Below are 26840 nucleotides of genomic sequence, written 5' to 3'. Positions count from 1 at the left end.
ACAAAAAAAGTCAGTGACTGCTAAATGCTATTTATTTTGTATTTATTTTGTTCTTCAAACAAACAAAAGCCAAACTATTTACACATCTTTCAGTTGTTCTTTTCCAAAACAGTTTATCACATTATGCTGTTATCTCAACATTCAAAGACTTGTTATTCAAGGAGCTGAGCTGACTGGGATATAACGTAACACATTTTTTGATCCATATTGTTAGATTTACAGTTACAACTAAACTGAACCAGGTTTCAGACCAATTTAGGTGGACAGGACGTGACAATCTTTTCAAAGGCTGCAATTAAATATCGTGGGCTTTTGGAAGAAACAATATTGCAGTTTATCTAATCATAAAAGCTCCTGTGGTGCAGTAAAATAACTTTGTTTTACTCTATTAAGACAGGCTGACGAACCAACAACTAATACCACACAACTAATATCAGCATTTAAAAATATCACTCTCAAACAACAGACGTGATAGTATAAAGTTAATTTTTTGTTTTGGCAACTGATAAAGACATCATTAAACTTAGTACAGTTAGCTATCCATCAAAATCTCAGCTAAACAGATGTACACGTTTATTACATATGTAACCTCAGTTGCCAATTGGAATAAAAACGGCATAGTGTTTAGTTGTCAATGATACAAAAAGCAACTAGTCGTCTAAAAGCATTAATCTCTCAAATCCAATTAGATATACACAAATGGAACAAGACGCTTTCCAAATTTTCAGGACAAGAATTTCCTTTTGGATAACACACAACTGACTGGCCGATTTCTTATCTATTCAGTGCATTCAGATAGTCAGCAGCACTCCCCGATACACAAACAAAACTTCTGCAATCTGGGACAAATTGTTACGCACGTCAAGGTTCAGCGTCAAAACCCACAAATACTACACATCATGCAATCATGCTTCTCACAAAACTGATTTGACATCCCATAACTGTAAAAAGTATCTAGTTGCTTCCAAAACGTTAAAGTCACCCGGAGTGTATACAAATAATAACCAAAAAAGCCCCTACTTGGAAGACCTGTCACTCTGGTTCAGTTTTGCCTAAAGCAGTATATCCAATTTTATAACCAACAATATGTCACAATAATACGTCCGTTTCCCCCCAGTCAGCTCAGCTCCATACAGTACAGACTCCAGCCCTTTATTAAGCCTGCACTTTTTGCAATTATCCAACAGGAAATGTGAACAAATCAATTCTAAACTTTAAGGAAACCAAAAGGGCAACACAAGCTAACCACCAGCAAAATCAGATTAATCAAAGAGTGCTTGCTCTTTCTGTAGCAAAACAGTTTCTTTCATGGTGGTTAGATGTCTCAAATTAATACAGAACACTGTCCTGTTAACAAACAGAAAACTTTTAGAAAGCTCCTTTCTCTCTTTCCACTTTAGAGGACAGTTAAAGGAGGCGGTTTTCAACTTAAATTCACCTTTTAGAGAACATTTTCAGTTAGCCGTTCAGAGCTGAACTATACAATTTAAGGCATGTTGAACAGAGAAATAAAGCAAAACCACTATGAGAGAAAAATCAAAAACACAAACTTTTACATTATTTACAAAGCTCAGCGATTATATTGAGCAATGATTTGTGTGTGTGTGTGTGTGTCATCTAATGTTGGTGGAGCCCTGTTGTGTGTTTGTGGTTCCAGGGGAGAGCCACTGTGTGTTGCTTTTGCTGTAGCATGTGCATGTAGTGTGTCCGCAACTAGAATCTATGTGACGTGTAGCTACTCCATTGTGTTTTGTCATGTTTCAAAGTTTTTTGTTGTTGTTTTTTTTGTACAATTCTTTCAGTTCATCCAGTTCCACAGCTGCAGGGATTCCTGGTGACTTTGATGTAATCCAGCCACGTCCGTCGAAACCCAATCCAGCTCTGAGTCTTCTGTCCCGCCGCTTAGAAGACCTCCACGCGACTGCCTGAGAGCTTCAGGCCGAGGTGGGGTGATGACATCTGGGCAATACGTGCCTCTTTATCCTTTTCCTCCATGGGAGATCAAGTCCCGATCCTCACACTTCCAACACAGATGGGATCCACGGTTTATAAACCCGTTCATCTTGCAACTGATAATGCCAGCGGCCTGCCAAGTCTGAGGTCAAGACAGAAAAGTTTCTTAGGGTTTAAGTTCAAAGGTTTAGGGTAAACTGGTTCATGGGTTGGCTGTAGATTAGATCCTCCTTGCAGAGGGCAGCAAATAAAGCACAGCCAGACTCCTGAGAGACGATGGAAAGAAAGAGCACAAAACCCATCATCACCACACTGTTCAAACGTGACTTTAACTGGGAGCAAATGGATCAAATCAAAGAATATCTTACCGTTGCCAAATATTGTTCCTCTTGCAGTAACTCCACAGCTCTGGAGGCAGCCATCAGGTTCGGAGAAGACCTTCAAACCCACGTCTGCCTCTTCACCGTGTATGTTGATCAAACACTCTTGGTGGGACGTTTTTGTCGAGACGGCAGCATCCGTTTTGATAAGTAACTCTCAGTCAGTCTCGAAGCCACTTTAGCAAGTCCTACAAACTTAGTCCTGGTTTTTTTTATTTCCCTTCCATCCCCGATTATTTCAGGGTTACTGGCAAACTAAGGGAAACTCACAGCGAGTCCATCTCAAACTATACTCAAAAAGATTGGTTTTCTTGAAGAACATTCACTCCATATAGTCAACGTCGCATGAATTTTTCCTTCATCCATTTGCAAAGTTTCTTTCTTCTCCGAAAGATAATACAAAAATATGGTTATATACAGGAGGTGGGAGAAGACGTTCTTCTCGAGTCTCTTATTTCAGTTTGGGAATATTTTTTTTTCAGTGACTTTGTCAAAGTCCTAGCAATCCTCCTGTTGTAATTGTGCTCCCATCCCCAACATTGTACCTCACAGCTTGAATGAACAAAAGTGCATAGGTGAGTTGGTGAGGGCAGGTGAGTGCTTCTGAGGGTTGAGGTGGAAACAAGCGCACTAACCAGGTGTACACGTATCACCTCCTCTTCCCTCCAGGGTTTTGCAGCCCTGCACTCCACAAACAAAGCCCATCCTTGATTTCCCTCCCTTTCCTCCGTGGTGGATCATCAATTCTCCATGACCACACACAGAGGTCCAGTCGGAGGATCGCGTCCATGTTTTTGTGATACCTGCCGCTCTTCCTCAAAAAAAACCAACACAACTCAATGTCCATATGGCAGAAGCGCACTTGCAAACCCCACCCGTCTCATGTGGGAACAAAAATAAAAAAATAAAACAAAACTGCACCCACAGATATCCATGTGGTTTGTAAACAACCAAAGCTCCAGTATGGAATAGAAAGAGTCTTTTCATTCTTAGTCACTATGTGTACGACCAGGATTGTAGAGGCAGTGTGTTCAACTGTTTCCAGCCCCAGTTTTTTTTTCTTCTTTTCCACTGTAAATAAAAAAAAGTTCTCGCTAAACTCTCTGAAGCTTTTTTGTATTTTGTTTCCATTTTTGAAATCTTCTGAGGAAAAAAAAATAAAATCTGGTATCAGCACGGGTTTCTTGTCATTTTTTTGGAATACATTCAATATTTTCTTAAGAAATAATACACACTTCACATGGCGATAATGAAACAAAAATGAAAAACAAATTAAGGAAAAAAATTAGAACACACAACAAAAATAGCAGCCCCAAGTGCTCATTATCTTAGTCCAAATACTTTTTAAACTTTGTATATAATGTATATATATTCATATATATTTTTCATTAAAAAAAGAAACTCGTCATTATCAAATTGCAACAACGAATAAGTAACACAATATGCTAACATGTCATGCACCCTTCTGTGCACTTGCACATTAAGATGTTGTTTTCTTTTCAGAGTCAGAATCTCGACACCTTTCATTCACAAGTTCGAGAGCTGACAAAAGGCAACGTGATCACACCCCAGGAAAACAGACTGGAATAACCTTCCGATGGATCACCCCTAGACTGAACTAGAAACATTTACGATATAAACTTACATACTTTACATACACTGTGCTGAGCACTGACACACACCACACTCGCTCTCAAAAAAGAGTTAATGTCTCAATGGCCACGCACCCTATCCAAGTTCTTAGGCACAAATGTGCATTCATACACATGTATTCAAAATGAGTACCTGTAGTCTTAACTAATTTCTATGAACAGTAAATGAACATGAAAACTCACACATACAAAGTCTCACTCTGATGCACGCACAGCAATGTCCCTCATGATTCGCCCTGTCTGCCAGAGGACTGGCAGACAGGTCTACCGACGGCTCCCCATGGGGACGGGCTTAAGGGAAATAAACTAGTGGTGCCATCGTGTGATGAGCGCAAAGCTAACATTTACAAATGTATGCATTTCTATTTCGTCTATCATGGGGATGAAGAGCTGGTGAGAGAAAGGATGTGTTGTGCAATTGCCCTCTCTCTCTGTCTCACTCATTCAACTCTCACAACGTCCCTGTTTGGAGGAGGGACACACACACACAAACTCTCTAAACATGAGAATACAAAATTACCATTTGAACAAAAAAGACAAAAATGGCCTCTTATGTTTCATACATCTTGGTAAGCAACAAAAGAATGAAAAAAACAAACATTGTGCAGACTGGTATATCACTGACACAAACCAAGCATCACACACTCAGTCACTCAGACACATTCACTTCTATAACTAACCCCATTTGTTTGATTTTTTTGTTGTTTTTGTTATTTCTTTTTTAGGCAAGTGCAAATCTTCAAGTTTTTTTATAATCTATTTTTCAATAGCTTTACTTTTTATATAAACGTAAAAAAATGCTAAACAAGAGAAATATCAACAGTGTTTGTCTTTAGAGAAAGGATTTGCTCTCTGATAAAGGTTTCAACTAAAGGTCCCCCTGACTTTGAAAACAGCCCGACCATTCACCCACCGACTGTTTCACCACACCCTTCCAGTTCTGATGCACATGCACGCAGAAGATGTGTATGTTCACACACCGTATGTGCACCAATTCCCAACACGCACGCACACATTCAGACACATGAAAAAAAAATATTCAAATCCCATCTCAATAAAGTGCATTAGTTCAGTATAAGGTGCTTAATCTTTTGAGTGCCAGAGGATACCCATCTTCCTTTATACATCACCCCCCTCTCCCCTGCTCAAGTGATCAACTGGTGCAGCAGGGAGCCCTTTTTGTTCTAGCCACAGGGAAGGAGAGAGTGGGAGGCACAGATCAAGGCGCCTCCACCCTGCACCTTCCCACCCCCCCCCCCCCCCCCCCCCCGGTTCCCCCAGCAGTGCACATTCGTCATCAGGTTTGTCTGATTAAAAGACAGAAGGCCTCAGGTAGCTATTGCTGCTGCGCTGCGTCACATCAGTAATCCTCCACCATCTCCATCTCATTCAGGCTCAGACACTCGCTCGCGTTGTGGAATGAGTACCCTGCAGGGGGAGGGGGGGGGGGGAGGGGGCAGAGAGAGTGAGAGTAAGATCAGAGGGGGAGGGGCTGAGAAGAGCTAACGGGGATAAAGATGCAGACAGTTTGATAGGAAGAGCCTTCTGTTGTGGAAAGATATCATTGGTCAATTTCAGAAGAAAAAAACATTTCCACATGTGTATTACATTTAGTGTGTTTCTGTATGGATATGGATCACATGTAGAGATAAGCTCGAGGTCATTAAGCCGAGGAGTTAACATGCATAGCTGAAAGTGGGTGAACTGTAATCATATTAAAAGATTCCAAAAATGTTATAATCCGCATATAATGATTGAAAACAGTATTCAAAACACAGCCCAATGAAAGACTTGAATAAAAAGGGACACTATAGCAAGTCACATGTTTCAGGTCACATGTTTCAGGTCACATGCATTTCAAAGTTGTGAAAGACTGTTAGGCCTTGTTTAAAATAGATACTGGAGTGGGAATGAAAGAGTTTCTGTAAGTTCTCTTTTTGTACGAGGTACTCTAGAGCGAGTGCCTGATGAAGGTGAAAGCAGCCGTGAAGAGGGTCCTCAGTGAATACGTTTTTCTTTACTGAATGACAGAAGCGTGTGGATTTGAGTTGCATAGGAATATCTTATTATTCTCAATAAAAGCGAGGCCACCTGTTTACATGTATTTCAAATTACGAGACAAATCCCATCCCTGGGTTTCCACTCCAAACCGCTCACGGGTGCATAAATAACTTCAGACACAAGCCTACCCGAGGAGCCCATCCTACACGCCACCTGGTGCAAACACGTCTCCAAGAAGACTATTACTTTCCGCTGGTGCTTCAGAAAGCCGTCTTCCTTCTAGTTTTTTGCCTTTGTGGGACTCCTTTCTGAGCATTTACAGATGAATGAAGACAAAGAAATATGAAATGGTGTTGAGGTCACGTACCTAAGATGCTGGGGTCAGGGTGCAGCATCATGGGCTGTTTCTTCTTCATCTTCCCTCCCTGGTTGTCATAGAGACCAGACTTGCCCATGTGGTTAGCTTGAAACATGGACTGCAGGGTGCTTGGATTCATTCCTCGCATTGAGTCCTAATAAAAAGGGAAATACAAATCAATGTGTGCCTCAAAAGCCAAAGAAGTGATATCTTTTTTTAAATCAACTTTACAAATGTAAAGCCCTTTCTTGTTATAGCCTTTAGTAACTGCTCGTGCGTTATTGTTTACAAAAAAAACGCTGTTCTGACCTGCAGAGGGAAGTTCATGTTCAATCCAGCCACTTCCTTTGATAACTGGGACACATCAAGAGAAAGGAGGAATTACAACTTCAAAAGCACACTTTGAGCCAGTTCATTTGATGTTGCCTTTTCATTATATTAACACATACATCATGCTGTTTTAGAAGCCTGACCTTTAAAAGACAAACATTCACAATTATGGATAAGCTATTTTCTTTTCTCCTTATTAATACCGAGTATAATTAGAACACTTTCCCAGATATTCAAAAGGTACTGGGTGCCCGGTCCTGTTTTCCTTCACATTTGTAATGTATATGCTTGGGCAGCGAATCAGTTTGTTTTGTAGTGTGCTGTTCTCATTTGGAGCTCAGGCCTACCTGCTGCTGCTGTCTCTGTTGGTTGGCTTTCTGTTTGGCACGTCGCTCCAGGAACTGTTTGGCGAACTCTTTGGCTTCCACTGTGTCCCCTAGGTAGGACCGGATGAACTCCAGCACTGCATAGGGAGACTCCATCTCCTTCAGGTAGGCCACAATTGTGGCAACTTAATAAAAATATAAAGTTGAAATGATTAGAAATTCTAGGAACTTTTTGAGATCAAAATAAATAAAGCCAAAACATTTTTGAACTAAGTTCCGGGGGAAGTTTTATTAACCTTGACCTAGCTACCTTTCAGGGTTTCCGCTAGGAATTTTTTATCGCCGGTCAAATGTCCGGACAGAATTTATTTTACCGGACAAATTTGAAACTTACCGTGTGTCATGTTTCAATAATAATAAGAATTGTGTAGCAGAGTTTCTGTTAGCAGGTAATTACCAGACTAGGACCGGATATGCTGATGTTTAAAACTCAGTTAATGGGGCTCGTTTTTATATTGCTTCAGTTTATAATCGTAACAGATCGAAAAATTCAGATTCATTTTTCAATAAATGATTCCACAAACAACAAACATAATTATTACATTCAAAGACACTACTTGTAGTAGATGAAGTACATTATTCAAAAGTTTACATTAACTTTGAATAATAACACGGCAGAAACGGATCCTCTCTCTCTCTCTCCTGACAGCCGGTCAGTTTCTCCTGCAGCTCGCTAAACGGTGGGCGGGGCTTCAGGTGATTAGGCAGAGCTGCGTGTCTCAGCAGCAGCTGATCTGATCTCTCTCGCGTCCAGTTACACTTCACTCGCGTTTATGTCCATATCGATCAGATCCAGCTCTCCTGATCGGCCTTTATAGAGAGCACCGATCAAACTATTAAGAGTGAATATCGGCCGATAATGACCGGCGGCCGATCGATCGGAGCATCGGACATTTTGACCGGCAGGTTTTGAATTTACCGGTTTTTATTCAATTTTACCAGCTAAAAACCGGTAATTACCGGCTAACGGAAACCCTGCTACCTTCATAACTCGGCCTACCATCCAGTGGGGAGGAGGAGTTGTTGGCAGAGGTGTTGAGAGCGTGCAGCATCTGTTCACACCAGGTAGTGAAGCCGTCCTGAGGCTTCATGCCCTGCAGCAGCTTCAGCAGCTTGTCCTCGTCCTCAGTCCGCTTCCTACGCATCATGAACTGATCACTGCAGAGGACACACAACCATAACTGAAACATGGACACCTATAACTTTAATATTAGAATGCCATATGCCACTGAAGGTGAACAAAAAATAAAGTGAGTATTTGAAATGTTCCTTTTTGGCTTCCTGTACCTGAGTGAGGGGCTGCTGCGGCTGTTCTTCAGGCCCATGTTGTTGTTGCCACGCAGGCTGGCTTGGTTCTTCACAGCCTCGTCCCACATGCCCATGCTGCCTGAAGAGCTTCCACTGCTGCTCTTGCCCTCCATCCCTCCAGGCCCGCCCCACATGCCAACACCATCCGCCCACTGCCCGCCCATGGAGGAGCTCCCCATCGACATGCCAGAGAGCTGGAAACAGACAGAGAAATCATTTAGAAAAATCTTCTGTCGGCATTCTCTCTCTGACTGTCTGAAAGCGTTCAATTCAGACTCACGCGCTCCCTCTGCTGCTGGGCTCTCTGCTGCTGCTGCTGCTGCTGCTTCAGGAGCCTCTCTGCCTCCTGCTGCATCTCCAGCAGAGCCAGAGCAGGGGGCTTTCCTGACTTGGAGAGCCCTGAGGAGGGGGCCCCGCTCCAGCCTGAGCTGCCTGCCCCAGGACCCTGCTGCTGGGGGGAATGCTGCAGCAACTTCATGATCAGCTCCTGCTGCTGACGACACTGCAGGGAGAGAGAACAGAGGTTTGAAATGAAAAGCCCTTCTCATTGCATGTTACCCTCAAACTGCATCATCAGTGGCGTACCATTTGGATGTCTGACAAGTGCCAGCTTTAATGAGCCGAGCTTGCATCATGGAAAGAATGAAAATACAGCAAATCAGATCCTGCAACTCACCTGCTTGCGTCTGAAGAGCTCCTCTTCCTCCCTCCTCTTCTGCTCCTCCTGAAGCCTCCTCTTCTCCTCCCTCCTCTTACGCTGCTCCTCCTCTTCACGCTTCGCCCTGAGTTCAGCGTCTCTCCTCTCCTGCTGGAGCTGAAGGGAACACATCAGGAGTCAAACGATGTCAAATGCATTAACTAAGAAGCTAAGCTGAATATTGCATCAGAGACAATCATTGTGTTTACAGTTATTGTGCCTGCTAGCGTTGCTCACAAGTTCTCTAGCTAGCAGTTCAAACCTAAGCTTTTCGCTGTTGACAATAAGATAGAGTAAAGATGTATGGAAACATTGAAATCTAAATGTAGATTAAATGGAAATCTTACAACTGAAGCCACCTTTTGAAGCTGTTCGAGAGTTGGACCCTGAGTAGAAGGATTCATTGTTATGTCCCAAAGACTGGCTTCACCGCCTACATGGAAACAAAGCGGGTTATTTAAGCTCAATGAGGGAAAGACGAGTTGTTGCTTTGTGGACATTCAAAGCCAGTCAAAGCGTACCTGACGGCTGTGAAGCTGAGGTATGCATGTCCCACATGGACCCTGTATCTGGCACTGACATCGACCTGTTCATCGAAGGCATCATACCCTGCTCACTGCACCTTGGACAAAAGAAGCTAAATCAAACACGGAAAGTCCAAAAGTCTAAATCCCCGCTGTAAAAGGAAAGAAACTCGGGCACAAACACAAAATAAGGCCCAGACATGTAAAGGAATAGTTCCAACCATGTATTAACCTACCTATTAATGAGCTGGAATAGCTGCTGCTGTTGGAGCTGCTGATAGAGAGCTGTTGCTGCCGCCAGCTCCTGTTGCTTTTTCAGGCGGTCCTGGTCCAGGTTCCCCTGAAAGAAACAGCGATCCAGTCAATAACATGTATATTCTAACTCAATACACCACAACAGCTATCTAATGCAAAATGTGCGATAGCTAAGCAAGAACTACTTGGGGGGGGGGGGAGGGGGAATTGCCAATTATTTGTTACCAGAGACTTCTAAGTTACAAAAGGAACAAACATTAAGCGTGCGTTCCCCCAACGCGATGCAGACAGCTGCCACATGTAGAGGTAATCAGGGGCCTGTGACATTACAGCATTCACTGGAACCTGCCCTGTTCTGCTCCACTCGAAGCTTTCATGCACAGGGGCCACATTATATCGTCTGATGACTGTTGAATACCACTTCCTCAAGAAGGTCATTCATTCATTCATTAGCAGGAACACAAATTAAATGACATGTCTTCAAATCAAGCACGGGGGCAATTTCAGAAATCTCACGTTTGAATTGAATTTGAATAAATATTTGTTGTTTTTTACCGTAACCTGTCTATCAAGCTTCCCTCTCCTCTGCATCCTCCCCTCCCCATCCTCTACGTTGGCAGAGCTCTGACTCACAGTCCCGGCGGACCCCCGGGTGGGCTGCGGGCGCTGCGTCGGTGGTGGCTGTCTCACCAGCAGGGGCGGAGGGGAGGGCCCTGGGGCGAAGGGCACCCGGCCCCACATTTTGATGACATCTCCCAGGGGTTGGAAGCCCTCGTCGCAGCCACGCTTCACCAGCAGGGTCATGGTGAAGTAGCCGGCCTGGAACCACTCGCACATCTCCACCGTGGTGAAGGGACCTGGTTAGATTGAGATCAATGAGTTTACAAAGCAAACCGTGCAATAGCATAGCTTTTATTCATGAATTCATGTGTTATCCTTGCGTGTACGAGTAAGTAGTATAATAATAATAATAATAATAATAATAATAAGTAGGGATGCTCCGATCAGGGTTTTTGGGGCCGATCGCCGGAATCAGTATCGGCCGATACCGATCGGTACATAATAGAATAGGTATAAAGGGTGTGGAGGGTACCCTGGATCTCTCCCTGTGGGTCCTTGTAGAACCACTTCATGGCGGCCTCGTGTGACAGCGGCAGAGCGGCGGCTGTGTTCCTGCACTCCTGCTGCTGCTGCAGAGCCTGGGTGAAGCACTCCTCCTCCAGAGAAGTGTCCTGCAGTGACGCCACCATCTTCTCTGCCTCCTACACACACACACACAGCACGTTATTACACACAGAGAAAGTCAATGCTCTTAAGATCAAACCCAAGACTCCTTTTCAATGTATTGTATTTATGTGTTTTTCAGTCCTGTGTTTGGAAATAATGTTGTTGGGTTAGTGAAGCACTTAGTGTTAGCGCTTATGTATGAAACATGCTTTATAAATAATTCATCTGATTTGACTTACAAGTAGGTTTTGGTTTAGATGGAGATTGATTACTTTTTGGAAAAAGAATCCCTGGTTAAATGATTGGAATGTAATTCCTGTAACAATTGAGACAGCTGCATTCACACAAACATGTTATTACGCATTAAGTGTTCATTGAGAGAATATCAATACTTTTAAGTGCCTATTCAAGATCTCTTCGTTTTAAATGTGGCTTTAAAGTATTCGATGTGTTCTTGATTTCTTTCAGTCCAGTGTTGTTTCGGTTTAGATTAAATGGAGCTACAAGTGCTTTCTGTTTCACAGCTGCATGAAATGTGCCCCCTGTTGTTCCTACCTGCTGCAGGTGCTTCATGCCCTCATCGTCCTCCGTGTCCCCTCCAGGTGGAGGGTGGAGAGGAGCAGCAGAGGAAGGTGGTGGAGGAGGCATGCGGGAGGAAGGGGGGGCGCTGGGGCTCAGCTGGCTCTTAGAGACCCCTACAGGAGCCATGTCTGATACAAAAAACACAAACATTAGTAAAACAATGGGCTCTATATACGAGGTGGTGATGTTGGATTGAGGCAGGTAGAGCCACCAACTGGCTCTGTGTGAGTTTAGTCAACAAGATATTAAATGACCTCATATATTGTATATCAAACTCAAAATATCAACGCGACAATAGTTCCACACACTTAGAGTGCATGACTAAGAGCTTGGCTGAATCCAAGAAGCCAAAAGCTCTACAGTTACAGGGTCAGACCCTTAACGCTTTGAATGTGACAAACACTGATGACTTAAGTTTGCCTCGGTATTCAAACTCATTGCTCAATAAAAAGCTGGAAGAATCTGATAATAAAGTCAAAAGATCCGTACTAGACCTTGTTCCATAATTCATTTCCTACTTTCTTTAGATTTGATACCATCAGTACATTTCATATCACACGAACACGTGTTCTTGTCCAACTTCACACTCATAATTCACATGGTTTAGCTGCAATACATATCAGTTTACATATATTTTTGGAAAAAACATGAATTGCCTTCATAGTTAGAAAATAATAGGTACCTAAGAGAGCTGCCAACTGAATCCATCGGTCTGTTGCTTCTGACGTGAAATAGGGGGTACCCTCGCTGGGCGCGCTGCTGGCTTTGACGGGGTGGCTGTTGTTCAGCTGAGCATTGTCCACCAACAGGCCTGCGTTGCTGGGCCGATGCTCCACAGAGGGGGGGGTACAGTGTTGCAGTGCAGGAGGAGAGGATGAGGGTGAAGCTGGCTTTGTCTCGTCGTCCCTGACAGCAGAGCCAGCTTCTTTACTCTCTGTAAGGGGAGAGCGGAGGAAAGAAAGAAAGGAAAGCATTAAGTAAGAAGCCACAATCATCAGTTATGAATTCCCCCTGGGCTTCTGAACGAAAAGGAAAAGCATTATGAACAAATCATTTTTCACTGAACAAAGCAATAATGAAGCTGGCAAGGGAACAATTCCAAAAACATTATAAAATCATCAAAAACAAGGTTTTTCCTCACCCTTGTCTTCTTCAGCACTGTTCCTCTCCATGTCAGCGTAGAACTCCTCGTCTTCCTCGTCCTCTATCCCCTTAAAATCAAACTCCTCCTCCAGGATTATGTCCTTGTCGCCCTTCTGACACAAAGGAAGAGACAATTAAAGAGTGTACCTCATTAACATTCAATGAGAGCTGACAGTAAAATAAATAAATATCATAAAACAAAACAAAAAACTTGACTTTGTTTGAAGAGAATGTTCTTAAGAATAATTAAAGGTACACACCTTCAAAGCCATGAAAGCTCCAGAGGAGTCAAACGTGCCCATCTCCCCGTCCTCCTCGTCTGTGCACCACTCAGGCAGGCCGTCTCCGTCGTCCAGTCCCTCACGCCGGCGGCCACCACCATGGCCATCGGCGTCCCTGAAATCGAAATCAAACTTCCGACGGCGACCCTCGCCGGGACCGGTGTGTTCCCGCCAGCCTGCTGAGCGAGGACCCCCATCTGACAGAGAAATGGACAGCCATCAGCGAGGATAGGGTCTCATAACCTCCCAAACTGCGGTTGTCTTAAAGTGCAGCTCCCTTTTAGCAACACTCCACTTTGTCTGGTAGAAATCCCTTCACTGCCACTAGATGTCACTACATCTACTGTTTCAGCTGAACACATCTTCACAACTGAGCTTTGATAGCCGGGAGTAAGAACCAGTAGAATTGATGATCTTCTACTCAGGCCATTTTAATATTTATACAGCATGCATGTTGTATTTTAGGCAATCCTAATGCAAGTGAGAACCAAAGGTTGTGATTACTCTGATTTAAAAAGCCATTTCTACACATTTCATTTCTTAAAGCCACGGGCCTGTTTACCACCACATCTGATAAGGTGTTCGACACTAAGTGTATGAATACAATCAAACCCAAGTTCTGTGGAAAGCACGTCATGCATTCTAAAAAGAAAATGACTGATGAGGTGTTTCTCCTGTGTATAGCTTTCATTTTTTAACACAAACGAGTTTACGGCGGCGGGATAATGAATAAAAGCACGTTCGTCTTTATCCTACCATCCCTGCGGACTCCTGTAAGTCTCCAGTTGGTTCCCGGCTCCACCACCACCACCCCCCCCCCACCTGCCGCCGCCGCCTCCTCCTCCTCCTCCTGCTGCTCCTCCCGGAGGATGCGCCAGTTATCGCTGTCAGCCCTTGTGAAATCCTTCCGTCCTGGAACCACAGGCACTACAGGCTCTTCAAAGCCGGGACGCCCGACCTCCCGCCGGATCGGCTTCTCAAATCTACGCTCAGCCCTGAGAAAAGAAGGGAACATTTGAGGAATAAGTGATTAAAAAAAATAGGAAAAATGAGTCCAAAGCATAAAGTCGGTTTTATCTGGGAGTAACAAACATATTGTACTTCAGCCTATCCAGATAAAAGAAGATACCTAGGTCAATTATGCAACATGAGAACAATTGTAATACAAATATCAGAGAGGATTTTACATTTCCTTCTAGTTTATTACACTTTATTACGTCTTCTCTCAAGAAAAAAAAGTTTTTATATTTGCACTAAGCCATTTAATCAGGGCTCTCGACTAACTTTTTCCCCCATCCTCCCGGAACCGTCCCGAAATACAATCTAAGCCGTCCCGAAATTAATGTGGACCAGGATGACAGTCTGTAACACAGTCAGGAGACCTTTACAAACGGCCCCGCCCCCTCGCACACAGACGGGAGAGAGATCTCGTCTGGATTGGAAAGCTCGAAAATACATCATAGACGCATGTTGTAGTCTTATTGCATATTAGAAACGGAGTTGGTGAAACTAAAACTGCGATATAATGTGTATGTAGCAATAATACATATGACATATTTTTTAAATGTCTCCAGTACCGATAAAAAGTCCGATAACGTCGGGGCTTAACGTTACCACTGTCTTTAATAATTCCGGCCCGGGGCCCGTTTAATACCGGGGCTCGGTACCCATCCCTACATGGGGAGAGGCGCAGCATATTGCTAAGGACTAAATACGATGGAGGGTTCTCTTCTCAGCCTTATTACCCATAGGGGATGAAGAGGAGTAAGTAAATAAAGAGGCCGGCGCTCCAGGGTCTGGTTCTGCTGTGCGTTTTTGTGATGTAACAGTAAAACATTTCAGAATTCCTCCACGGGATGCCATTGTACATCACTCAACCCGCGAAATACACACACTGAGTACATAGCTAGACCCGGGCCAGGAATTCGCAGGCACAGCCAGCTGGGCGGCTGGCTGACAGTATTTCGCGGGGTTTCTAAATGTTTTGTGCGCGTGTGTTTATGTTGACAAAGAGGTTTAATAACTGTGTGCTACACACAACGTGCAGTCGGTTTCATTTTCATCGCCGTTTGTAGTAGAGTTTTCCGGCCCGGGACGACGGGACGCCCTTAAGCTCGAGCCCTGTATTTAATCCATGATTTATTTGACCTTCAATTAGTGAGTTTTTCTTACCGGTCATCCCAGCTCTGGCTGCGATGAATCTCTCGGACGCCGCGTCCGAAACCCACCTCCGGTTCTTCAATACTTCTTTGGTAAAATCCACCTTCACCGCGACCTCGTCCTGATAAAATACACACGGAGCAGAAGGTGTTTGTATTTAATATCATCATCATCTGAATGAAAGAGCTTGAGATTGTCTTTGTCTGTTAAATAAACCTCATATATCTTATTTTTAACACTTTTATAATTAATTTGACTGATATACGATTAGCTTATATCTTCTTTACGAGCTGCAGACAAACGAAGAAACCGGCACAGCATCCTTCTTCCAAGTTGTTTCCTTGGCTGCCCTGAACCGGATGGTAAGTGTTTACATTGGCCATTCATATGTGCAGAGTGCCGTGTGCACAAGGTGCGTTTGTAAGCCAAGTGGTTTTAGACAGGTGTGGCTGGACAAAAGGAGGACTATTTAGACGGGCCAAGAGGAAGTGTGCTGCACCAAGATGGTGGAAGAAACAAGGGAAATAAACACTGCAGTGGTTGGCTTGAATAAACGGTTTTACTTTCTCTGGAGAACAGCCATTGTAGTTCCGGCCAAGCTTTTTTTGGGCAGCGTTTTTGTTTCTGTTGGACTCGTGTTAGTTTAAGCACAAGTGGGTGTGGAGTCTGTATGCATGCACCAATGCTCTACTTTATTGGTTGCTCTCTCTTCTAATGGGTGTCTGGGAGTTTTTTTTGCCGTTACCTCGACCACCTCGCGCTGCCCCTCGTCCTCGGACCACTCCAGCTGGGGCTGTGGCGCCCACCCCTTTTCCCATGAGCCTTAGCACCGCCACACTGTTCACAGACATGGAGAAGTTCCTCTGCAGAGAGAGAGAGAATGGAAAGAGCAAAAGGAAAGAATGTGAGGAATGCGAGTTTGCAGCTGCATTTGAAAACCAACAGCACCGCTCGCTTAGAAAACTCAGATCATATCGCGATTAGATATCACATGAAAAGCTGGAACAGTTTGACATGTGCAGGTATCAGTGTATTTGAGGATATGTGTTAATTGCAGACCTGCTCCTCCTCAGTGAGAGGCACCAGTGCCAGTGGCTGCATGGGCTCATCTTGCAGAATAGCAGCAAACTCCTTATCCTGCATGTCCTCTGGGACCTGCAACAACAACCATAGGCACGGAGGATGACATTACTATCTTTCAAAAACGTTTGGCCTGACTTCGAAAAACAACTGTCTGATACAGGTTTGGTTTTTTGAAGCTAGGGAAATGGGATTTCAAAGAGCACCATTAACTTTGACAACATTACTAAACGTCTTCTTCAGTGATTCCAACAGAGAAACTTGTCCCACTCACCTTGTTGTCTTTGATATAAAGTGCTAACATCTCCTCTCGGCCGTAGCGATACTCGGCCAGCTTGTACTTTGGCATGGCGGGGGAAGGAGGGGGGGACGTCACACTCCCCCCACTGGACAGTGCACGGAGCCTGCGTGAGAAAAGGTACAGGAATCATGAGGAATTAGGATAATGTATTTTTAACATCAATTATCTTTGTCTGAACAGACCATCAAGACTTCTCTGTTGCAATTGAAATGTAAGACTTTTTAACATGTATGCTTTTAAACAGTATTTCAGTGTTTCAACAGGAAATTACTAACTGAACTTTAAAGCTACATATTGGCATTTGTTATTGTTCCTGCCTACTGACTGGAGCCGACATACAATGTAGGAAAATCACTTGTAAATAACTTGGCATAAAGTCCACTGTTGGCAGAGAAAAATTGCAGCTATTGTGCAAGTGGGATAGAATTCCTTTTAATCTGTACTGAAGAAAAATATCTAAAGATATTTCACTAAATGCTTCGCAAGCCAACCATCCTCTCACGCGGGTCCCTCTGAATACACTTGGCTCAACGCAGATGATATATTAGCTTTTCCAATCTCAAATTTTCATTTTAAAAAGCTATTACTAGCGGGCCAGGTTCCAAGGCCTGCTGTTCAACAATGGCTCCATTCACATGCTTCTACGGAACGTGTCATTGACTCCGCATCAAAACCACATGGAACTCTGGGAGGTGTGGGATGCAAGAGGTAAAAAGAAGGCACCATGAAAGACAAGTTGGCAGCATGTGGCATTTCAGGGTCAAAATGGTGTTTCCTAATATGAATAATAAAATGGTGAGCTAAGGAAACATTCCAGTGATACATTAAGCAATACTTCAAACAGGACGGAGAAAGAAATCTTAAAGGTCTTCCCCGTTTCATATCTATACGTTCATAATCCTCTTTGAGTCTTATAGAGCAAAGGTCAGTCCAACAACTGTTACGTCAATCTAAATGCAAGGCAGAATGTTTTCACTTTGAAGTCTACCACAATGCCCAACACGCTCGACAGCTCTTCGGCCAGCCAGACCTCAAATGATCTAAATCATTTGTAACCACTAACAGGCATTAAAGGACTTGTAAACATGCAGCCACACAGCTGGCGGTGAGCACATACATCAGCCACTGCTTAGATTTATTCAAGAGGTGCGAGTATAAAAGTAGGGCTAGAAAGGCCACTGAGAGGAAAGCAGCTGCAGACGTGTAAAGAGAAATATTCTGCGAAGCTGGCACAGAGTCAAGAATGCACACAGCAGTCACAGGCTTTTAGATATTGAGTGCTACCAAACTGAAGCCTACACCCCCTCTTAAGCACAACACAAGCGTCCACTGAAGGATGAGGTGGAGAATCAGAGATGGAAAGGACAACACTTCCTATACTTCAGACCAAACATGTGCTTTTGTTATCCAATCACAAGTGGACAGCTCTCTTGAAAATAGGCTGCGTCACTTGGACCCATCGATAGCGAGTTAACTGAATAAATAATCCCTTTGCTGTTGGTGCATCCACCTCTTATGTGCCAAACACTCACTCTGCACATTCACATCTGTACTGAGAGCTGCCTACTTCTACAGAGCTGATCACAAAAGATGCATATCCAATACCAGGAGTGAACAGGGCCTTTGATTTAAAGAGAAAACTGCTTTCCAACAGTTCGAGATGGCATGATAAAACAGTCTGTGAAAGTTGTAACTATCAACTACTTTCATCATCAATTTATATGCCTTCTATTTCTTGGTTTCTTGTTTTATGAAGTGCAATAAAAAAAAGTGGAAAATAAAAATGTTCATAGCCCAAGGTTAGGTGTTCAAAGAGCTCCCTTTGTCCGAACAAAAGCCCACAGTTTTATTATATGCATTTTTACATGAAAAATAATTACGGCGAAGCTCGGCAAAAGTTAAAGGACTCCTAATTTGCAACATGAAAAGGCATCTACAAAAAGAAGGCGAGGTTATCAACTATGCAGCAGTGTATTCTCCTGGCATTTAAGATCATCTCTCCATGTGGGTGTAATGCCGTTGCATTTAATGGACACATTCAAAAGTGGCATTTAACATTAAGACATGACCATATCAAGATTCCTTTTAAACAACACAGACTAAAGTATGAATAATATTCACAATTACGTTGCTTTGAACACCTACAGTTTCATCACCGAGTAAAATATCTGCTCATTACGGGTGATAAGGTCAAAAGCTCCACAGCCACTTACTCTGTCCAACCATAACACATTAAACATTCATTAAATCTTGTTGTCAAAGAGCTGTTTAATCGTCATGAGAGCATTTATTCTTTTCAGGAGATACTTTACTTTATTCAGGGTTCATACACTTTTTCACCAATGATTTTCAATGACATCTCTATGAGCTTTACCTAATTTTCCATGACCAAAAAAATGACTCTTTCTCAGCGGTACCACTGAAAATGGTTTATTTTAACATGGAACAGGAAAATAAGGTCTGCATATGAAACACGTTGTGCCGATCTAAAACAAATCAAATAGGCTTACTAGCTTCTACACGCTAAAGCAGAGGTGCCCAGTACGTCGACCGCGGGGGCAATGCTGGTAGATCGCGAGTCATTCATAAAAAAAAAAAAAATCCAGCTCCGTTAAAATAGACAAAATGTTGAGGATCCCTCCTCCCTTGGCCTCCCTGCCACTTAATTCAGGAGTTGACTTGATTGACAAAAAAAGCGACCTATCGCCATCCAGTCTGTTAACCCAGAATGCAAAGCGATACAAAATCAGTCAAGTGCCGAGAAAACTCAAATTAAGTTAAAGAGACAAACAACAAAAAGAGTGCGGGACCGAGCAAGAAGCTAAAGACATACCACTTCCACCCAGAATGGGAGGAAGAATATCTGTTTGTGATGTCACATTCAAAGGTTATTTGCCTTATTTGTAAAACAAGCGTCGCTCTGCCAAAGAAAGGTAACGTGGAGAGGCATTATCGGAGTGTTCACAAGGCATATGACAGCGACTTCCCTCCAAGTAGCGAGTTGAGAAAGGTCATGTATTATTGCTACACAAACAATATCTCGCAGTCATAGTGTCGCCAACTCGTTTCTAATATGCAAAAAGACAAACAAATGTGTTTCCAATCCAGACGAGATCTTTCTCTCTCCTCCGTCTGTGTGCGAGGGGGCGGGGCAGTTTACACACACACACGCGGCTGCTACATGCAGCAACACACGGAGGAGATGGCGGAGAGAAGCGCTCCAAGGTGTGGTTAAATGTTACCCGTCTTGAGGTGGACAATGCTCCTTGCTAATGTAAGGACGGTAACACGAGCAATGTGTCTAAACATTTAGCAAAAGTGCTCCATATTCAGACGGAGGAATGCACCGGGTTCGACTGTCTTTCTAGCAGCTCTGTAGCCCCATCCACGAGTAACGTTTCCACGTCAGGTGTTATGTATGCTAGCAGCAACACACGGAGTTAACTACATGATACAAACATGGGTTCATGATTAGAGGAAACTGAGTTATTTAGTTTGTTAAAGTTTCAGCTATTCTGTTTACAGTTCTGTCATCAGATTATTTAATACGATTTGTTAAAACATGTTGTTTCTTTTGATGTGAAATATTATCTATTTAATTTAAATAAAAAGCAATGTTAATTTTGTTCAAAATGTGTTTAGTTAATTTAATAATATATATATTTTTGAATCAAGTATTCATCTTTGTTGTCTTCATTGTTAGTTTCCACATGCCTAAAACAACCTCAAGTTAAATCTAAAAGTTGACGGCTAAATAAGAGCGTTTGAGAAATTGTGCAAGGCATACAGTAATAGTCTGAATAGTCGATTAATCGTTTCATTAATCGTTTGTTGCAGCCCTGTAGTTATCCCATGTATAAATAAAACGTGTTATTCAGCAACCCTTGCAATTTGGGATTTTATTTTTGGTTGGTAGACCTCGGTGAGCTGGTCATTTCAAAAGTAGCTCACCAGCCAAAAAAGTGTGAGCACCCCTGCGCCAAAGCAATTAAAATCTCTCACCAGCAAAATACCTCGAGTTAAATGCAATTTTACGTTTCATTACTATACGATACAGTATTTATTATCATTATAGTATTACTATTTCGGCGATTATATAAAATATAAATTATATTTGATGCAACTTTAGTTACATTTCCATGACTTTGGGAAAAATATTGTTTTCCATAACTTTTCCAGGGCCTGGCATTTCTATGACTTTTCCAGGTTTTTAAGGACCGTAAGAACCCTGTTTATTAGTCAGTGCTATTTCAATGTAAAGAAATAAGATTGGTTACCATTCTGGGCCGAAGTTAAGAGTCTCAGCAGTCATATTCCTCACGTCCACACAGAACTGAGTATCTGAGGAGAAAAAGGTTCATGTTTTATTTCTTGTAGCAACTGTAGAGACAAAATGAGTAAAAGTGAGCGAAGATGTCTTACCCTGTCCAGATGATCGGAGCAGGCTGGACTGTGCTGGACCAGGCTAGAGCTGGCTGGCTTTAGTTAGGCTTAGGTGACTAAAAGGCTGAGTGGTGCTTAAGCTGTGGTCACAGAGCTCCCCAAGCACACAGACACAAAGAGAATAGCTGCCAGTTGCAGGTGCTTGAGGAATACCAGGTTATCAGGTCCTAACTAGATAAGGAAGGGGGTTCGACTATAGTTTGGAGAGTGGAATCTCCTGCTACTCACAGCCGAAGAAATGGTAGGTAAACAAAGAAAATAAACGAAAAAAACCTTGGAAATGAACAATGGAACAAAATAAAACACTCTTGCTAGTAATAATGTTTTCTTTTTTTACAGCAGTTATAGCTCACATTAAAGTTAAAAATATGAGTTGATTCATCAAAAAAGGTAACGCAGGAACGAAATAACAGCCACAACACTGAAACAGGCTGCTGGAACAGCTGCCAAGAGCAGACGCGACTCGCACTCCTCTTTTCTTTTCTCTCTCCCTCCGTCCCTTTTTCTCGCTCGCTCCAACTGAAATGTTGATTGACGGAGACCCTCCAGGTGACTCCTTTATTTCCTGTCCTCCTCCCTTAGCACCACTGAAAAGTAAGCAGAGTTGGAGAGGGGGGGAAATCAAATGATTACAAAACCGATGGAAAGGATCATGTCAGAAGTGTACACTTAACAAAAATGTGCCGTTGGTGGGATGTACTTTCACAGATTGGCCGCCTGCCTATAATGTGATAGGAAAGGATGTGTAATTTGATTTCTAGACACACTATTTTCACAGCATGCCCTGGAGTTACTGAAAAGGTACTAGCCCGTTTTTATCAATTTGCACACGGCACTCTAAGCTGGGAGAAAAACATTGTGGTATTTTGACACTGAATGCATGAAACCAGCTAGCTATAGTGCTCAATCATGGCCCCTTGTATAGCTGCTCACAGGAGATTTTCCATCCATCAATCTAGGGAGTATATTGAGGCTGCTTTTAAAAGTATGCAGCTGTTTGTAAAGTCATGGAAACTACACCAAAACCAAGGCAACAAAATGTCACAACAGTAAATGCTCATATATTATATTGTCCTTATGGCATGAAAAATCCTCACATTTAAATAACTTCTTTGTCGTTATATTTAAGATTCACGAGGAATAAACATCTATTTATTGAATCAAGTTATAAGATGCAAAACTGGGTATTACAGAAGGAGATATACCTGCCTGGCTGTTACCGTAAATCAAAAGTTATACTAATACTTATGAATGTATTTGACTACTTTTTAATATCATAAAGGTTGTGTTAGTTATCACATTTAGCCTGAAGCGCTGCCCTCTTATACCAATTCCATTAGGCGAACACTTCTGTATATGAAATAACTTTGTGTACAACGATGTGACACTATAAATCTCTATGACTTATACATAAATCACTTTTCAGAATGCAGGAAGTGCGTCCGGAACTAGGACGCTATCAGGAACTTGAGTCTATTGCAGGGACCCGGGTCTAAATTAAGTTCTTTTGACATTATTTTACCCCCCAAAACGCCATGGTCGGGAGTAGTACGTTTAGATGTAAATGGCATGACATACCGTTATTCAAGTATTGATAGAAGATTTTTTTTTCTAGATCACCTATCTCCACGGCAAGTCTTAGTCATTGGCACTGGCAGACAGTAAAAGCCTCTAATGGTCTGTAGTTCGTTTATAAAAAAAATAAGCGCTGCTCATGCAATCTTTTTTACTTCAGTGTAAAATACTTTGACATATATATATGACACGTATGACGTGGAAAAACAAGCTTTTGTTACAAATGTGGCACTACTCTTTGCAGTTGGATAACACTAAGAAGAACATGATTGCAGTATGTTCTTTAAGAGTTTACCATCTAAGCAATTCATGGGACATTAAATAACAAAATTAACAAGAATTAAAAATACACATTAAGACAACAGATAATTGTAACTTGAAAGCTGACAGGTTAAACTTGCAGTGTGGCCGTAAATTATTAAATTATATTGTTTGTTATTTTGCCCAAGATGAAGTTGGCCCTCTGTGTATGTATGAACTTAAGAGTAACATTCTATAGAAACATAATTTGTAAACCGAGATAAAATGGATGAAAATGGGAACCTTGGATTTCACCTCTGGTTGCATTCACTGTTTGATAAAGTCCTTTGTGCTACTATGGAAATATTTGATATTGGTAATCATACTTAAAGTAATGTTAGAGAAATTCAGTGTGGATCGTGACTTAAAATACATGCAAATAACACTTATTTATCAGTTAAAGGCACGGAACATTAAATCATTAAATGAGGGTTATTTATGGCACTCGATGCATTACCGCAACAATTAAGAATGTATCATTTTGCCTAAGCATCCGTAGACCGCCTTATGACTTAGAACTATTTCATAACTAAACTTTCGACTTCAGGCCACAACTGGCACTTTAGGACATATTTAAGAGTCTACTTTTTAATGAGAAAATTGAAGTAAGGTGACGCAGGAATAACTGTGCTTGCAGAACATAACATTTCTATTGCATTTAGATATTTACAACTGTTATGCACTTAGAAATGTGGCGGGATAACAATGGCAAGCTGCTAAAATATAGACTAAAACTCTATGCTGAGGCTTCACATCAATGTATACCAGTTTTTTACTTTAACAAACTTTACAGTATTTCATTGTTTGGTCGTAAAGATGGCTAACATATTGACAAAATAGCTCGCGTTGACGTTAGCTAGCTTCAGCGAGCTACATTAGCTTTAAAATAGTTCCGTCTTTCAAGCCAATTAGCTTTACAGCATATCGACTTGTGGATAAAGAGGGACACTTGTATCGTTCCAACAATATTTGCAACCAAACGTATCCTATTTGTATAGCAAACCAGAGACGGGATAGCTGGTTTGCTACCTAAACTAGCATACGGTTTGCGTTGATCTTAAAGGCCTTGTAGGTTCAAATGACACCAGATATGATGGCGGAGGGGGCGGAGTGTTGGGAACGGACTCCCCGGCCTTCTCCGCCAATGTGCGGACGATCACCTCCACTCCGCTCTCGGTGTGAAGCTACGGCTAATGCGAAGTAAACAACACACACTTAAAGAAACAACAACCATAAAATAAGTTGGTGCAAAAGCTTTTCTCTCACAACAGATAAATCCAAACCATCCGAGTCGCAAGGGCTGAGGTTAGCGTGTTAGCCAATGTTAGCCAGCTAGCTAAAAGACAAGCTTCAAAGAGGAACCATGGCTTACCTTCACTGTTTATAGCTAACGTTACCAGACTGGTTGTCGGTACGGTGTGTCTACTGCCAATATCTCGTATGCATTGGTCTCTTAAACACTGTAAACGTATTCATTCGACAGAATCGTACTTTCAGAAAGTCGTGCTCTGTGTTTTATTTATTATTTTTCCCCTCTCCTCCAACGGTCGCTGCTGCGTATCAGTATGTGTCTGCTGGCTCCTAGTCGCTGCTCTTCTTGTTGTTTGTGTTTCGGAAACATGGCCGTCCGTGTGATACCACGTGACTGCACATTGACAAGTGGCTAACCAATGTTGTAGCAGGGCAAACATACCCCTGTTTATCAGCCTGGACACCGACGTGTACTGCACTTTGCTACTGTATTTTTCAAATGCAGTGTCTCAGATAAAGGTGTTTTTAATTTTCCGTTTGCCGCTGCGAGGGCACATTTAGCATAACATTGTATTTTTGGCATAAGTCAGAAACAGCCAGCTCAATAATACACATTCACGTGGTAGAATAACTACATGAATTCCTGTAAAAGTTGTTTCGCACATGTTGTAATCAAAAGCAGTATTCTTGAAATGCATAAGGAGATATTTGTGAGGTATTCGCTATCAATACCCTGATCAATACCCTTGAAAATTAACTGAATCACTAGCAGAGCTTGTTGACTAGCAATGCTAAACTGAGCATGCGCGAGACTTTTGCCAACAGCAATATAGGGTTTAGTCAGCAGAGGGCGCTCTGTGCGCATATTGTGCTCCATTGAAATGGCCCATCAAATAAAACCTTCAATATTGTATGTGAATATCATCTGGTGATATGCAATTGGAAATTATAAAAAAAGAATTGTAAAACCATGAATCATTATCCACTTAATGTTACTCTAGCTCATATATACTAAACAAATATGAGTAACAGCTACTCAGCCTACATTAAGTAAACATATGTTTTATATTCATTTTTAAAATACTTACGTTTCTGCACACACTTGCTTTATCAAATTGCAACTTTACATATAACTAATGTCTCGGAGACTCAAAGTATTTTACTTTTCCATTAATTATATCTGAGATGAAAACACAATATAGTATCAAGAGGAACAATATGTGTACCTGGTCAGATGTGCAGTGTATAATACCTGGGTGTTGATTCATGACAAACTACAATTACACAGCCCGACAGAAGCATGTGCAGAGATGCATGGCTGCACAGACTTTAGGAGCAGATAAGTCCACTGTCTAACCAATGGATTCACTCTAAGCTACTGCTGCTTTGCATACTGAGTGTCTGTCCAAAAGTCATTATACTTTACTAGATTATGACTGCAACACCAATACAGGATGACATCAGAATAGTTCAAACCCCATGGAATTTCTTCATTCTTAAAAAGGTGTGTTACAGGACAGGTCAAACCCACGATGGATGAGGAAAATATCCCGTTTTCTGTTGTTTTCATTTAGTGCAGATGTGTGATGATGCATCTAGTTGGCACCTGCGTCCTATGCTTCTCCCTGCTGATGGCGTCCCCCCTGGTGAGTGCCAATGTGTCCAAAAGCTTCAAAGACTGCAGCCACTTTTTCTACATGCAGTCACCGCCTGCAGGGATAAAGGGAACCAACCTGAGGAGGGTCTGCCAGAAGTATGCAGACAATCTGCGCTATGCCACGTTGTATGACAGCAGTCGCCACCTCCCCCTCTATTCAGCATACATCTTTAAGAAGTCAGATGGGAAGAGGAGGATGGACACGCCATGGATGTATGAACCACAGGTAGAGACTAGTTTGTTTTATTTGTCCCTTAAACCTGAAATACCTGAATGTTATTTGGGCAATAATGACTCATCTCAGGATAGTCTAATCCCTGTACAATACCTTTGCAGGAAGATCAGTCAGTATTGTTGTTATTAGAGACAAAACAAACAAACTGAAAGAAAACAGGAAGGTTTGCAAAGGACCAGAACATATCTAATACAGGGATACGCTTTTTTATTTTCCAATTAAAAGAGACAGAATGTAGTAAAGAAGACTAAGCCTTCATGCCAGATGAATAAACAGTAATTGCCAACTGGTTAAAAGCCCTGTCAATCACAAAAGCAAGTCCCCAAACACACCTATATTTAAAGGAATAGTTACAGATAAAGGACTTTTTTGGAACATATGCTCAATAGAGAGACTTTGATAATTCCCACAATACGTTTACTATGTAGAATATTATTCTGAAGCCAGCTGATGGTTAGCAAGCTTAGTAAAAACAGAGAGTCAGCCTCCTGGTACAAAAACACTATTGGCCTTACAAACATAAAACGGACTGTTGGAAAGAACGTGAACAGGCACATCTCCCACAACTACTCCTTTAAGCTTTTAAACCATTCATTGGATTATTATTCTTTTAGCAGTTTGTTACACCAACCACTCATAACTGGCATAAGTCCCCTGGCTTTTGGATTACCATCACTTTCAAAATACTAACCACAATTATTCAATTTGTTGAATTCAAAGGCTTTATTGTCATATGCACAGTAGCATAGATATGGCAATGA

General features: G+C 42.1%; 1 protein-coding gene and 1 long non-coding RNA gene across 5 annotated transcripts; both read right to left on the bottom strand.

Annotated features, from left to right (window-relative positions):
* Positions 1-25: 25 nt before the first annotated feature.
* On the bottom strand, positions 26-5230 carry LOC117463811 (uncharacterized). Its single transcript, XR_004553970.2, has 2 exons — positions 2322-5230; positions 26-2219 (listed from the first exon to the last, which is right to left on the bottom strand). It is a non-coding gene; the product is annotated as an uncharacterized lncRNA (long non-coding RNA).
* A 28-nt stretch (positions 5231-5258) lies between these two features.
* gigyf1a (GRB10 interacting GYF protein 1a) lies at positions 5259-24552 on the bottom strand. Of its 4 annotated transcripts, none has more exons than XM_034106275.2 (25): positions 24309-24552; positions 21041-21648; positions 20896-20959; positions 16592-16721; positions 16297-16392; positions 15983-16100; positions 15250-15358; positions 13834-14072; positions 13057-13274; positions 12795-12909; positions 12336-12587; positions 11627-11781; positions 10938-11106; positions 10400-10701; positions 9826-9929; positions 9587-9687; positions 9413-9498; positions 9045-9182; positions 8649-8870; positions 8348-8562; positions 8061-8218; positions 7022-7185; positions 6654-6698; positions 6354-6498; positions 5259-5413 (listed from the first exon to the last, which is right to left on the bottom strand). In XM_034106275.2, exons 3-25 carry the CDS (start codon positions 20928-20930, stop codon positions 5346-5348), a joined length of 3384 nt encoding a protein of 1127 aa, XP_033962166.1. In that variant the 5' UTR covers positions 20931-20959; positions 21041-21648; positions 24309-24552; the 3' UTR covers positions 5259-5345. The 4 variants fall into 4 exon arrangements, with proteins under 4 accessions (XP_033962166.1, XP_033962168.1, XP_033962167.1 ...); XM_034106277.2 differs by having other exon boundaries at positions 9425-9498; XM_034106276.2 differs by having other exon boundaries at positions 9587-9681.
* Between the last annotated feature and the right edge of the window lie 2288 nt (positions 24553-26840).

This window comes from Pseudochaenichthys georgianus, chromosome 18 (genome assembly GCF_902827115.2).
Source record: "Pseudochaenichthys georgianus chromosome 18, fPseGeo1.2, whole genome shotgun sequence".
In the NCBI taxonomy this organism is placed as follows: Eukaryota; Metazoa; Chordata; class Actinopteri; order Perciformes; family Channichthyidae; genus Pseudochaenichthys; species Pseudochaenichthys georgianus.
Note: the sequence above shows the minus strand (reverse complement) of the source record. Positions and strands in the feature narration are given on the sequence as shown.